General features: G+C 32.8%; 1 protein-coding gene across 1 annotated transcript in view; it reads left to right on the top strand.

Moving 5' to 3' along the window:
* LOC141553467 (cation channel sperm-associated auxiliary subunit beta-like) overlaps positions 1–13,956 on the top strand; it is a 218,308-nt gene that overhangs the window by 136,760 nt on the left and 67,592 nt on the right. Inside the window, exon 16 of the mRNA XM_074285114.1 lies at positions 7,657–8,001. Coding sequence (XP_074141215.1) covers positions 7,657–8,001 — 345 coding nt within the window. The remainder of the gene's footprint in view (positions 1–7,656; positions 8,002–13,956) is intronic.

The raw sequence follows: 13,956 nt of genomic DNA, 5'->3' as shown, positions 1-13,956 counted from the left end.
CCAGAGATCTATCATATCTAGGTTTTCTAGGATCCTATTAACTTCCCTAGTTCTCACCCCCCCCCCTTTCTTCTTTTTTTCAGTACAGACTTTTTACCCCCCTTTAAGGTCTTTTTCTTTGATACCATCACATGAGGGACCATTCACAACCACATTCTCTTTCCATGTGATGCTCCCTTCTCCCACCCCCAGTGACAGATACAATTTGTAAGAGTTATAAATATTATTTTCCTATCTAGGGATTTAAACGGTTTAACCTTTATATAGATGTTTTCCCCCAGTTGACTTTTCTATGATTTTATTGAGTCCTGTGTTAGTAGATTACATTTTCTTTTTAGTTCTGTTTTTGGTTTTTTTTTTTTTTTTTTTAGTAGAAATTATTGAAAAGCTCCAACTTCATTGAAGTTCCACCTCCTCCCCAGAAAAAATGATACCAAGTCTCACTGGGTAGTTAATTTTTGGTTGTAACCACAGATACTTTTCCTTCCAGAATATGGTATTCTAGGCCTTCTGATCTTTTATAGTAGAAGCTGCCAGATCCTGGGTATTCCTGACTGTTGCTTCTTGATATTTGAATTGTTTTTCTCTGGCAGCTTGAAAAATTTTTTCATTGAGATATAGTTTTGGAGTTTCACAACAATGTTCCTTGATGTTTTCCTTGTAGGATCTCTTTCTAGAGGTGACTGATGGAGTCTTTCAATCTATTGTATGGATTCTTTCAATCAGTACTTTCCCCTCTATTTCTAGAATATTAGACAATTTTCCTTAATGACCTCTTGTGGAATGCTATTCAGGCTCTTTTTTGCTCATGAATTTCATGTAGGCCAATAATTTTTAAATTGTCACTTCTTGATCTATTGTCTAGGTTGGGTATTTTGCCAATGAGATATTTCACATATTCTTCCATTTTTTCATTCTTTTTATTTTGTTTGACTTATTCTTGCTGTCTTAAAAAGCCATTAGCTTCCATTTGCCCTGTTCTAATTTTTAATGTGTGATTTTCTTTAGTTATCTTTTTTATCGCCTTTTCCATTTGGTTTATTCTACTGTTTAAGGATTTGTTTTCTTCAATCAAATTTTTTTCTCTTCCTTTTCCAAACTGTTGACTCTCTCATGTGTACCTCTCATTTCTTTTCTCATTTTTTTCTTCAATTTCTTTCATTTGCCTTTTGAGGTCTTTTATTAGCATTTCTAAGAAGCCTCTTTGGACTTGAGACCAATTTATCTCACTCTTTGAGATTTCTTCTGTGGACAGTCTGTCCTCCTCTGAGTTTGTGCTTTGCTCTTCCCTATCACCAAAGTAGCTTTCAATATTCAAGGTTATTTTCTGTTTCTTTTTCATTTTCTTTCCTTTTCTTTTGGTGTTTCTTCTTTTTACTTCTGCTCTTGGTGTAAAGGTGGCAAGCTGGGACTGGAAGTTACCCCCCCCCCTTATTTGCTTCTCTATTGTGCAGGTCTTAGGGTCTTAGTTGCTGATTTGCTATGATTAAGACCTTCTCAGTATTCCCTTCATCTCTCTAACCTGGGCTGAACACTCTTTTCACCCCACTGAGATTGACCTTTGTTAAAGTTTTTCCAGTCTATCTTGAGATGGAGAGTGGTTTCATTCCATCTGACTCTGTTTAGAGGTTTGGTTTCATGTGGTTTTCCAGGGAAACTGGGAGGGCTCAAGAAGCTTCCTGACTTTACTCCACTATCTTGGCTCACACTTTGGAACTTAGAAGTCCCTTCTCTTTGAAAAATTCTCACAATGAGTTTTGAGGGTAGTCTTGATAGTTTGTCTCTTAATTGCTAGGAGCTGCTCTCCTTGGAAGCTGTTTTATTCCCTACTGACTATATCTCTGTGACCTTGTCTATTTCTGCTTCCAAAATTACATGAGAAATGTTGGGAGAATGGGAAGAGAAAAAAATCTTTCATTTCTTCTACCCTCATACAGTGGTATCCCTAACAGGTATTAATGAATGTAGTTTTTCTTAAACTTTTCATGACTTAAAATGTCTTAAAGTCTTTAGAGGTGTGGCTGGTTAATTTCTGCAGCAAATTACCAGCCTTTCTTGATTTAATCACTGACCTTTATAAAACTGATAAAGAGATAAGGACACAGATATATTTTCTGCACAACATGAAGCTCCCTCTTGTACAACTACATTTTGTGACTATCAGAAGGTTACAGGGAATAACATTCTACCTACTATTCCCTTTCAATATAAAAATATAGAAAAAGATTATATATTAAAACCATGAATTTAATTTTAATTCTGAACAATATTTTAATGTGCATTTTAAATTTTACCTGATCAAACCAATGCATATTTCCTTGTTTGTATCCCCTCCTGGATTTCTTGCATTTTTCTTAGTGTTTTATTGATGCTCTTTTCTTTCTTTCTTTTCCCCCCATTACTTTCACTATCCATTTATCCAACTACCCACATGTTTTCCACAAAAAAAAAAAAATCAAAAAAAAATCACTCATAACAAATAAGTATGCCAGTAGCCACTTTTGTTAATGTAGTTCTCATTTTGCATCACTTTTTCATGAGACTGGAAGTCTGATTTACCATCATTTTTCTGGAGTCATGATTAATCATTGAAGTGATAAGAGTTGTTAAATTTATTTTCCATCTTATAAGACCAACTTACCTGTTAGACATTTTGAGCTGGATGGTGTATTGTCATTTCAAACTCAATGTGCACAGAATAGAATTAATTATATCTTTCCACTCCAGTGCATATGCACATACACACACACCTTTTTATGTACTTGGTTTATATGTTGTTTTCCTAATTAAAATGTAAACTTTTTGAAGGCAAAGTCTGTTTTTACCTTTTCTTAGTTTCAGCTACATTTAGCACATAGCACTTGGCATACAGTATGCCTTTAATAAATGTTTGCAATGTTCATTATACAATTTGACTACTAGACTTAGAGCAATTATTAATTAGAGATTATTTCCTTCACTACAGAAAGACATAAAAATACCCCAAAGGCTTGAATAAATGGAAACACAGGCACCAATAAAAAAATCATAAACATATTTTCTTGGGGAAAAAAGGACAACTTTATGGGACTGCTAAACGAGATGACACTGCTATTTGACATTCACCTCATCTCTAAACAATTCCTGTGATCTAGATCCCTCTGCATCATCAGACATGATTGTTTTGGGTTTCAGGGAATTGGAATGATCCTATTTGTAATGTTCTGGTTAGCTCTCTGGAGGTCCTCCAAATGGACCTTAGTTTCAGCAGAATAATCAACAGGAGAATAGTCAGGGATAAAGTCCAAAGTCTTTATTATCTCCTTCACAGTCTGTCTCCTTCGCCTGGGGCTGGGCTAGCTTTCTGGGGGACTTTCAGATGGGCCTTGGTCTTAGTGGAGGAATGCAGAAGGCAGGAGAGCCACTAGGATGGTAGAAGATGGAATGTCTCTCTTCCAGTCCTTGTTGACTCTTACATACCTTATTGTAATTGCATCATTGCAGCACACTGATTATGTGTCAACTTAGAGAACCATTATATCAGCATGCTAAGTACTAAGTATATATGTAAACTAGATAACCATTGTCTCATCAATTTCTCTGGTTTAACACCTTGTTTCAAGTATACTTTTCCAGAGTTCTGACACTCTACACCTATTGATGATCATTTCCTTGACGAAGAATGCAAAGAGGCATTATGGGAATCACATCTCATGGAGTATCTGACACAGCTTCAAAACTCTTACACTTCCATATTCTTAACTCATAACATAGCTACTGTATTATATTTTTTTCTTAGGTTTGGCATCTATAGACCCATTTTGAGGAAAGGAGACACAAAAAGTACGAGATAATACATTCACAGACTTAAGCTTCTATTCAAGTACATCTTTTTACTGTCATGTAGTTATAGTGTATTACTACTGGGGGATTTGAGAAGAGAGAAATCTTCCCTTCCCTTTTACTGAAGTCCAGTGGACAATTGAATTATCCTTTGATTTAGCTAAGTGGCTCAGTGGATTGAGTGCTGGACTGGGAATCAGAAGTACTCATCTTCATAAGATCAAGTCTGGTCTGACACAATTACTATCTCTGGTACTCTATGCAAGTCACTTACCCCGTGTACCTCATCTGTAAAATGATCTGGAGAAGGAATTAATGACTCTAGTATTTTTGCCAAGAAACTGAACCATGACAAATATAATATGCTATTCTAGATAGTCTTCTGGGAACCTAGAAAGGCTTGAACATTGCAATCTCTTTTGAACCTTGCATTAAAGTCAAAGGCACAATTAAATTGGCTATTGATTGTGATGCAAAAAATTCCAGTAAAATTTAAGTTTCAGAGATGAAATATCAGGGGTCCACATTTAGGAAACATACAGGCTACCACACACTTGATGCTGCAGGATCTCTGCTACCCTTACATAATATTCCCATGTGCTTCTTTCTTGGAGAGATATCTTGGTAGGGTACATTGTTCCACTGGGCTTATGGGCCTTCTTTTTTATAGACTCTAAGGTGTAAAGGGCAGGAACTTTGGAGAAATACTTAAGGTTCAGTATGATTAATTTAATCCAACAAGCTGTTAATTCGGTGGAATTGGTAATACAATGGTTATCTAGTTTAGCATGTGAATTCTCTAGTTCAGTATGATGAACCAAATAAGGGTTCCCTAGTAATATAATGATTGGTTTATACACAGGATATTGTAATGATGTAATTGTAATAGAGTATATAAACTGGGACAAACTGAGCCAAAGAGAGACTTCAAGATAGAGACTGTCGTGGTGGCTCTCCTGCCTCCTGCTTTTTCTCCACTGAAACCAAGATCAATTCCGAAGGGCCTCTAGAAAGCTAGCCGGGCCCTAGATAAAGGAGACAGATTGTAAAGGAGATAATAAAGATTTTGGCCTTTATCCCTGACTGTTCTCCCAGTGATTATTCTGCTGAAAGGAAAGCTGGTCCCAAGACTTCCAGAAAGCTAACCAGAACATGACACTAAAGTCTGACATCTAACAGACAGTGGAATTCTACCCAGTTCCAAAATCCAGAATCTGATTTCTTTTGATTTAATCAAGAATATTAACCTCATTTTAAACTTTCAGTCTTACCTATGTATATGGGTGAATGAAGAAAAGACACTGAGACAATCCATACAAAGGGGGAAAGGGTATGATCTCTGTCAATATCTCAGGTGCTTTTTGTCCATCCCCACTGGGAAAAGATTTTCTGTCTTAGATCTTTATAAACTGCAAATGGTCCTGACTGACACCCTTTCGATCTGAATAGACCACAATGTACAACATGAACCTCTTTCAAAGTCTACCATTGTTACAAAATGCAAATAAGTCATTCAAAGTATATAGGCCCAAGTTTGAAAGAGGCCTTGCCCCACACTATTTCTGATGTTTGTATTGAAGAAGAAATTCCCACGAAAGTCAGTTTGCTCCGTAGTCTTATTTAAATAATCCTTTATTTTTTCAAAGAAATCTGAGAATCACCTTTCCTTGAGCCATCATATAGAATTATAAAATTTATAGCCAAAAGGAAACATATCATTTCAACTTTCTCAAATTCTGCTCTGTATAACACCATATTTAGCAAATATAAAAGATTCCAAAAGTTTATGGTTGAGAAGAAAGTCAGAATGTTTCCTGAGTCACTTCCCCTAGCAATGTGCTGAATATGTATTCCTGAAGAACATAAATAACAGTATTTGTGGAAAGTTTTTTTTTTTTTTTTTTTGGTCAAAAGTAAACTATTTTTATGAAAAAAAAAAGATTTAAAACACTGTAGCCTTTTTGATACATGAAGATCTGAGTATATTTTACCTCTAAATAGAGACACATTCTTAAAGAGATATCTTTAAATTTAAAAAAAAGGGGGATGAATACAAACTAAAAAATAACTCCTAAACAGTCTAGCCTAGGTTTTTATACAAGCCAAATTTTGGGGGGATAAAAGGTATGACCTTTATTTGAAGGAATATTATTTTTGTAGATTTAGTTTATGGAAGAATTAGATTAATTCTATATACTTTGAACCAAAAGGGAAGTTTGTGAGAAATAAATTGATTTTATAGGGAAATGGATTTGGGATTAGGATTACCATCCACTTTATCTAAATGGCTCAGTGGATAGAGTACAGGATTTGGAGTCAGAAGTATTCATCTTCATGAGATTGAATTTGGTCTCAGACAATTAACTGTCTGTGATTATATTTTAAAGATCTGTTTAAGACTATAAGATGCTTTCCAAGGGAGTGAATTTACAGTTATTAAAAGTGTTAAAGAGAGCAAAAAGATCATTTATAAAGGATGTTGTAGGGGAATTCATACATTAGGTATGGAGTTAAAATATATGACTTATATGACCCCTCATAAACCATGGATTTTATGATTCTTTTGGAATATAAAATTGGGAAACTGGGAAAACATTTTTACATTCAAGGATTCTGACAAAGGGCTCATTTTAAAAATATATAAAGAATTGACTCAAATTTATAAGAATTCAAGCCATTCTCCAACTGATAAATGGTCAAAGGATATGAATAGACAATTTTCAGATGAAGAAATTAAAACCATTTCTAGTCATATGAAAAGGTGCTCTAAATCACTATTGATCAGAGAAATAAAAATTAAGACAACTCTGAGATACCACTACATACGTCTCAGATTGGCTATGATGATAGGAAAAGATAATGAAGAATGTTAGAGAGGATGTGGGAAAACTGGGATATTAATACACTACTGGTGGAATTGTGAATGGATCCAACTATTCTGAGAGCAATCTGGAACTATGCCCAAGGAGTTATCAAACTGTGCATACCCTTTGATCCAGCAATGTTACTACTGGACTTATATCCCAAAGAGACCCATTTGTACAAAAATGTTTGTGACAGCCCTTTTTGTAGCAGCAAGAAATTGGAAACTGAGTGGATGCCTATCAGTTGGAGAATGGCTGAATAAGTTATGAATGTTATGGAACATTATTATTGTTTATGATTTCCAAAAGGCCTGCATTAACTGATGCTGAGTAAAGTGAGCAGAACCAGGAGATCATTATACACAGCAACAACAAGACTATACAATGATTAATTCTGATGGATGTGGCTTTCTTCAACAATGAGATGATTCATACCAGTTTCAATGCTCTTGTGATAAAGAAAACCATCTACACTCAGAGAGAGGACTGTGGGAATTGAGTGTGGCTCACAACATAGCATTTTCACTCTTTTTGTTATTGTTTGCTTGCATTTTATTTTCTTTCTCATTTTTTTTTTCAAGTTAGATTTGATTTTTCTTGTGCAGCAAGATAATTGCATAAATATGTATGCATATATTGGATTTAACATATTTCCACCATGTTTAACATATTTTGGACTACTTGCCATCTAGGGGAGGGGGTGGAGGAAGGGGGGGAATTGGAACACAAGGTTTTGCAAGGGTTAATGATGGAAAAACTATCCATGCATATGTTTTGAAAAATAAAAAGCTTTAATAAAGAAAAAAAGGAATATATTATTGCATCATGAGATAACTTAGATCTAGTTTTGGATCTTTGGTTTAGGCTACAATTAAAAAATTCTTTTGTCAGTTGTATTAATCCATTTTACTACTAAAATACATTAATTTCTCTTAAATAAAATGTCTTAAGATTTTTCTCTTTTTTGCAGAATCCAAAAATGAAGCTCCTGCATTTAAAGATACTGACATTATGAAGACTGTGGTGATTCCTGGTTATAGCAGCCTCCTAATTGTTGAGATTTTAAATGGTTCTATGGCTTTAGCTCTTGCTACCATGCCTGATAATGTGTTTTTACTTAAGAAGATTGCAAGTACTCGGTGGTTCTTATATAAATTTGGAGCTTCAAATGATTCTGGATGGTTCATTACTACATCCTCCTGTAAACATGCACTCATACATGATGATGTTAACACAGCAAGAAACATAATTAAATATCTTGATCTGGGGGCTACCTTTCATTTTCAAATTAAGGTTTTGTCATCTGTGTCATACAGTGAGTTTGATTTTTTTTTTTTTCTTAAACTGTTACTTATGCTCACAATTTTAGGATTCCCTTCCTTGTCTTGATTATTATGTGTTTCTAATGATGTTTGGAATATTTATTTATTCTTTTGCAGAACATTTTAGAGGTTGCACTTAAGTTTTTTTTTTATTTTCCTGACAATTTTCTTTTGCTTTCATATCAAATCTTTTATATTTTCAAGCCTCAACTTTTAAAATGCATCAAATTCAATACTGAGTTAATCAAAACTTTATGCTTAATTCTGAATTGAAAATATAAACATGTATAATTAATTTACTTAAATTTCAAATATTTTGTGATCATTATTTAAATACCATTATATACATATGTCTATGTACAAATCATATATATATATATATATATATATATATATATATATATATATATATATGTTATAAAAATACATATATTTATATGTTGGTCTAAACTTTATGTATATCATGTACATTTATATATCTGTAGATATGCATGCATAGGAATATGCACATGTATACACATATGTGTAGTATGCATGTCATATGTTGTATTATATAGAGAGATTATATTATCTATATATTCACATAGAGCTAAAATATCATGCATGTATATGTATATATATATGCAAACACATATATGTGCATGTATATACACATATGCCAACAAATATGGCTTGTATATATTTATATGTATATACATAACTAGCATATATTGTATGCGCATATATACATTTATGAGACTCTTTGTGTGTGTGTGTGTGTGTGTGTGAGTGTGTGTGTGTGTGTGTGTGTGTGTGGAGAGAGACAGAGAGACTGAACATATACATACGTATATTATAATTACCTTCCTGTTCCAATGATTCCCTTCCTTCTTAATAAAGGAGTATAGTTTTATAAAACAAAGTAAATACATCAATCATATCTGTATCTATAGACTATCACCTCTCTGCTTTGATAGGAATTGTGTGCTTCGTTGTTAATTGTTTGAAGTCACAACTATTCACAACATTTATTAGAGTTTTGATTTATTACAATGTTCCCCCTCTACCCCTTTTTACATTATTGTGCTATTATGTAAATTGCCATACTGGTATCGCTTTTTAAAAAAATCTTCCTGAGTTTCTCTGAACTTTTCATATTCATTTTTTAAAAATGGCACAGTAACATTTTCCATTCTTATATCAAAGTTTTTTTTTTAAATATATACATATATATACATATATATGTATATATATATATACCTTTTTTCCCTCTTTACCTTCCCTAGAAGTGCTTCTATAAATATTTTTGGTATACATGGGGACATTCATTCTGCATTTACAGTAGAAATATACTTACTAATATTATCTCAAGGGAAATAGACTTTACATTTTAGTTTTAATTATCAATAATTTTCCAGAAAGTTTAGACCAGTTCATAGCTTCACAAAAAGGGAATTAAGGTTCCTGTCTTCCCCAAACTCCATCATGGTAAATTATAATCTTTTATCATCTTTGCCAATGTAATAGGGTGAAGTGGAAGTTGAGAGTTGGTTTAATTTTTATTTCTCTCATATTAGAATTTTGGAGCATTCTTTCAAATGATTATTTATAGCTTGCATTTCCATATAAAAAAGTGCATATTTATATCCTTAAATCATTTATTCAGGGTAAAATAATTCTTATTTTTGTTGCTTGTTCTTAATTTTTGAAGAGGGCCAATTACATCACAAGAATGATATTTTTACTTGTGTATAATCAGATTTAAGTGAGACAGAGTTGCACATTTAGTTCTTGGACCTTATGTAAGTCATTTTTAACTTTTCTTTATCTCAGTTTTCCTTTTGTAAAATAAGGATAATAATAACAATTACTTTGAGGGTCGTGGTGAGGATCAAATGAGATATTTATTAAGCATTTAGCATAATGCCTGGTACATACTAGGCATGATATAAATTATTATTATTATTATTAACTTATGAATGTCCACAAGATGCCAACTAGGAAGGGGAAAAACATACATATTTGTATCAATTCTCTGTTCCACTTGAATTTTGGTTTTATCTTGGAGATAATTGCTATGAAGACATTTCTCCCCTCAGTTCATAGTTGCATTGCTTTTGTAAGTACAGAAGATTTTTAAAAAATTTATATAAATATTTTGTGCCTTTTATGATCTTTTCATTCCCCCATTTAGTTAAAAAATTTCCCCTGCAATAGTATAAGATTTTGTTTTATATGATTTCACTTTTTGTATCTAAGCCATATTTCCACTTGTAGCTTTTTTTCTGATTGTTCTTGTCAAATTGGATATCTTTGTTCAAATAAGATAATAATTGTAAAGTGTTCAACACAGCAGTTGGCACATAGTAAGTGCTTTATAAATGCTACAGTAATAGCAGCAGCAATTAAGTTTATTGAAAACGATATTATGTTTCATTGTTTCTAAGTCTTGCTTTCATAATGTAGTCCAACGATAAGCATTTCTGCCTTTAAGTAAAACAAAATTGTTTTCATTTTTTTTGCGTGTGTCTTTAGTTTTGTTTTATTATTTTGTGGGGGGTGTCAACCTCAGATTTCATTGGTAAAAGTTTTTCTTCAAGAATTTTTACTAACAGTGTGGGTCAACAAATACTTTGTAATTTCTCTTTGAAAGTCACCAGAGTCACTGAGAGACTCAGTGACTTTTGCAGTGTTACTCAGCCAACATGTCATAAACCGGACTTGGACAGGTTTTTGTGGCTTTGAAGTTGGTTCTTGATTCATTGTGCAAACTGATTCTTTCCGAGAATTACTGCTATAAAAACATGTGTGGTATTGTGAAACAGCACTCTCAAACCATCTTTGTCTGGCAACTGTGGACTTGTGCATCAATCCAATTGGCTATTTCTTTTATCTTGGCATTCAATGAAGAGAGTAAGACTCAAATCAGGAAGAATTAAGTCAAAGATAGTAACTGATGAATTCAAGGCTAAGAATCTAGTTCTGGATTTGGGTCATTCCTACTCTGGTGAGTATATATTATTGAATAAGTTACACCAGAGAGACAATGAAGAGAATAACAGAATAGTTAGATATCATTAGGAGAATAGCTTGGGAAAGATTATTGGCAGGAAGAGGAGGAAGGTGTTATAATTGGAAGTAGTTTCACTTATAGTACAGCCCTAGAGAAGAAGTAGCAGAGAATTCACGGATTAATTATCCATCCTATGTAAGGAGATCTGTGCAGAAGTCAATAATACTTTTTGAAGTGGAAGTGGAATATAAAAAATTAGCCAGATTTGAGGGGTTAGAAAGATGTGGAAATCAAATCATTAAAAAAGAAAAAAAAAAAGGAAATTGTGAGAAATGGATGGACATTTTGTTTCCATAGTTTAAATTGGGGTAATGAAATTTAAAATAGAAAACTAAAACCCAAAAGGACATCAAGGAATAATCAAATGTGGAGTTTATCTTCTCCCAAAAGAATGGAAGCTCCCTGGGGAGCAAGGACTTACTTTTATGATCAAGTGTGGTGTCCAGAGACTTGAAAATACTTTTTTATTCTTTATCCTTAGTCCTCCTGTTATCTTCCCTCTTCTAGAGTGTAAGCTCCTTGGGAGCTATGTAATGTAATGGCTATGTAATGAGGAATCGAGGGAGATTCATATCATTTAACTTCTGTTATATCCAATTAATGGGGAATCAGAAGAGGAACTTGTATTTCAGGATAGGAAATAAAATGCTTCCTTTGGAATTTCAAAGGTGTGTCTACTCACCTAGGCACCTATTCTTGCAAGAATGTAAAACAAATCTTTCATGCATTCAAAAAAAAAAAAAGAATTACTGCTATAAAATATAGTTTGAGATAAAGTAATACTAGCCCCTGCTCCTACCTACTTGTTCACTATTACTTTTTAAAATTCTTCCATTTGTTTCTTCAAAACGGGTATCTAACTGTGCAGTGGATAGAACATTGGACCTATAGTCAGCAAGGTTTGAGTTCAAATCTGGCCTCAATTAATTGCTAACTATTTAATCTTGGGAAAGTCACTCAAAGTTCTGTTAATCCCAGTTTTCTCAACCATAAAATAGGGGCAATAGCAACACGTACCTCCCAGGGTTGTTATGAGAATTAAATGAGATAATTAATTTAATAGCACTCAGTATAGTGCCTAGCACATAGTAAGTGCTATATAAGTTCTCCTCTTCCTTTTCTTCACTCTCTTTCTTCTTTCTGTCTCTCAACAATAATGTTATTCTTTTGTTTAGCTCTACAATGTAACTCTCTGGTATTTTTATTATTGGGGCACCAAAGGTATAGTCTAATTTAAAATGAAATTATTGTTTTATTATAATAATACAGCTCAACAATAAACAATGCATATATTTCAATTACGTTCCTTTAAGAGCTTCTGGTTATGTTTATAAAATTCCTGAGTAAGGCTAGGATGCCTTGTCTCTAATTATTTTGCTTATTTTTGTAACTCTTACTGATAGTAATAAAGCAAGAAAGATATTAGAGACATAAACACAGTCAAAGAAGTGTGTTTGCAAATACAGCATGGTTTATTTAGAAATCCCTAGATAATTGAGAGATGAATTGTGATAATTTTTAACTTTGTTAAACTAGTGGGAAACAAAATAAGTTTACAAAATTATTGTCATTTTCGAATAAAATAACAAAATTCAAAAGTAAATAGCTGAAAGGAAATCTTATTCAAAATACTTCCCAAATAATAATAATAAAAAAGATATTGAAATCAATCTGTCCGGGTACATTCAAGATATATCAGTGTAATTATAAAAATCTTAGAAGAGCCATAAACTTTTGTTATTTTATGGGCAATTTTGTGTATTTTTTTTTCTTCAAAGTACCGCAACATAATCATAAATTGCCTAGTTTGTGATGCTTTGTTCCTGTTCCATGTATTAATCAACAAAATTATGTTAAATTTATATCAAATATGTTTGCCTCATGCTTACGTATTCATATAGGGAACTTCTAGGTTTAGTGAATCTATGTGCTAGCAGTACTTGTTTGATCTAATAGGTCATCACATCCTATTCTCAACCTTGGTCTTGGAAGAATGGTGAATCTGTAGCACATCAATCCACAACTACACAAAGAATATGTTAATTCCCTTATAGCTTTTTAAAGATCTGCTTTTTGCTAGCCCTTTATATCTTTCCCTTTCTATTTAACTCAAGGTATCAAAGGTCTGTGGTTAATGCTGAGAAACGTTTAGAACCAATTTTAAACAAAATGCACCCATACGCACACATTAGCATCAGGAGTAAGGAAAATAAGCCAAAATGTAATACATTTTACATTATTAAAAGGATTTATCTGTTTGAGAACATCCAATATCTCATCAGTTATCTGATTTTCATCAATTTCAATTTCACTATTTTCACATTGGATTTTGAAATTACAATTATTCTTCTACCTCCAATACCCTCTGCACCTATTGATTCTATAATATAATTGAGTTCTTATTTCTAGTAAGTCATTCATATCTAGTAGCAAATACTGTGGATTGCAGAGCATCCAATTTGCATTAAAAATCAAGATTTACAAAATATTGTGCTTTTAAAGCCTTAGATTTTTTTTTGTCTATTCTTGTGAAAATTCTTCAGTTTGCAATATCTTGAGGGTCAATGCCATCAATCTGAAAATACCAGAAAAAAACATATGGGAGCTTTGCCTCGTAGATTTATGGGAACTTTTTCTAAAACATAAAAGATGAAAATAGCTGCTATTCCCTGTAGAATTTTTCCTATTTCAATATTTTAGCATTTTGTATTGCTTATACTACTGTGTTTTGTTTAATAACCACAGTAATTATCAATAGCCGTCTTAACTCACAAGCAAAAGTGGAAATATCCAATCTTCTAAATTACATTTACTGAGTTAGCAAGACTGATAACAGATTTTTATACCTATTTTCCATCTTCTGTTGGTTTTTCAGTTTATAACAAGCCAAATCTGG

The sequence above is a fragment of the Sminthopsis crassicaudata genome, chromosome 2 (assembly GCF_048593235.1).
Source record: "Sminthopsis crassicaudata isolate SCR6 chromosome 2, ASM4859323v1, whole genome shotgun sequence".
Lineage (NCBI taxonomy): Eukaryota > Metazoa > Chordata > Mammalia > Dasyuromorphia > Dasyuridae > Sminthopsis > Sminthopsis crassicaudata.
The sequence above is the reverse complement of the archived record's forward strand: the minus strand, read 5'-3'. Positions and strand labels throughout refer to the sequence as shown.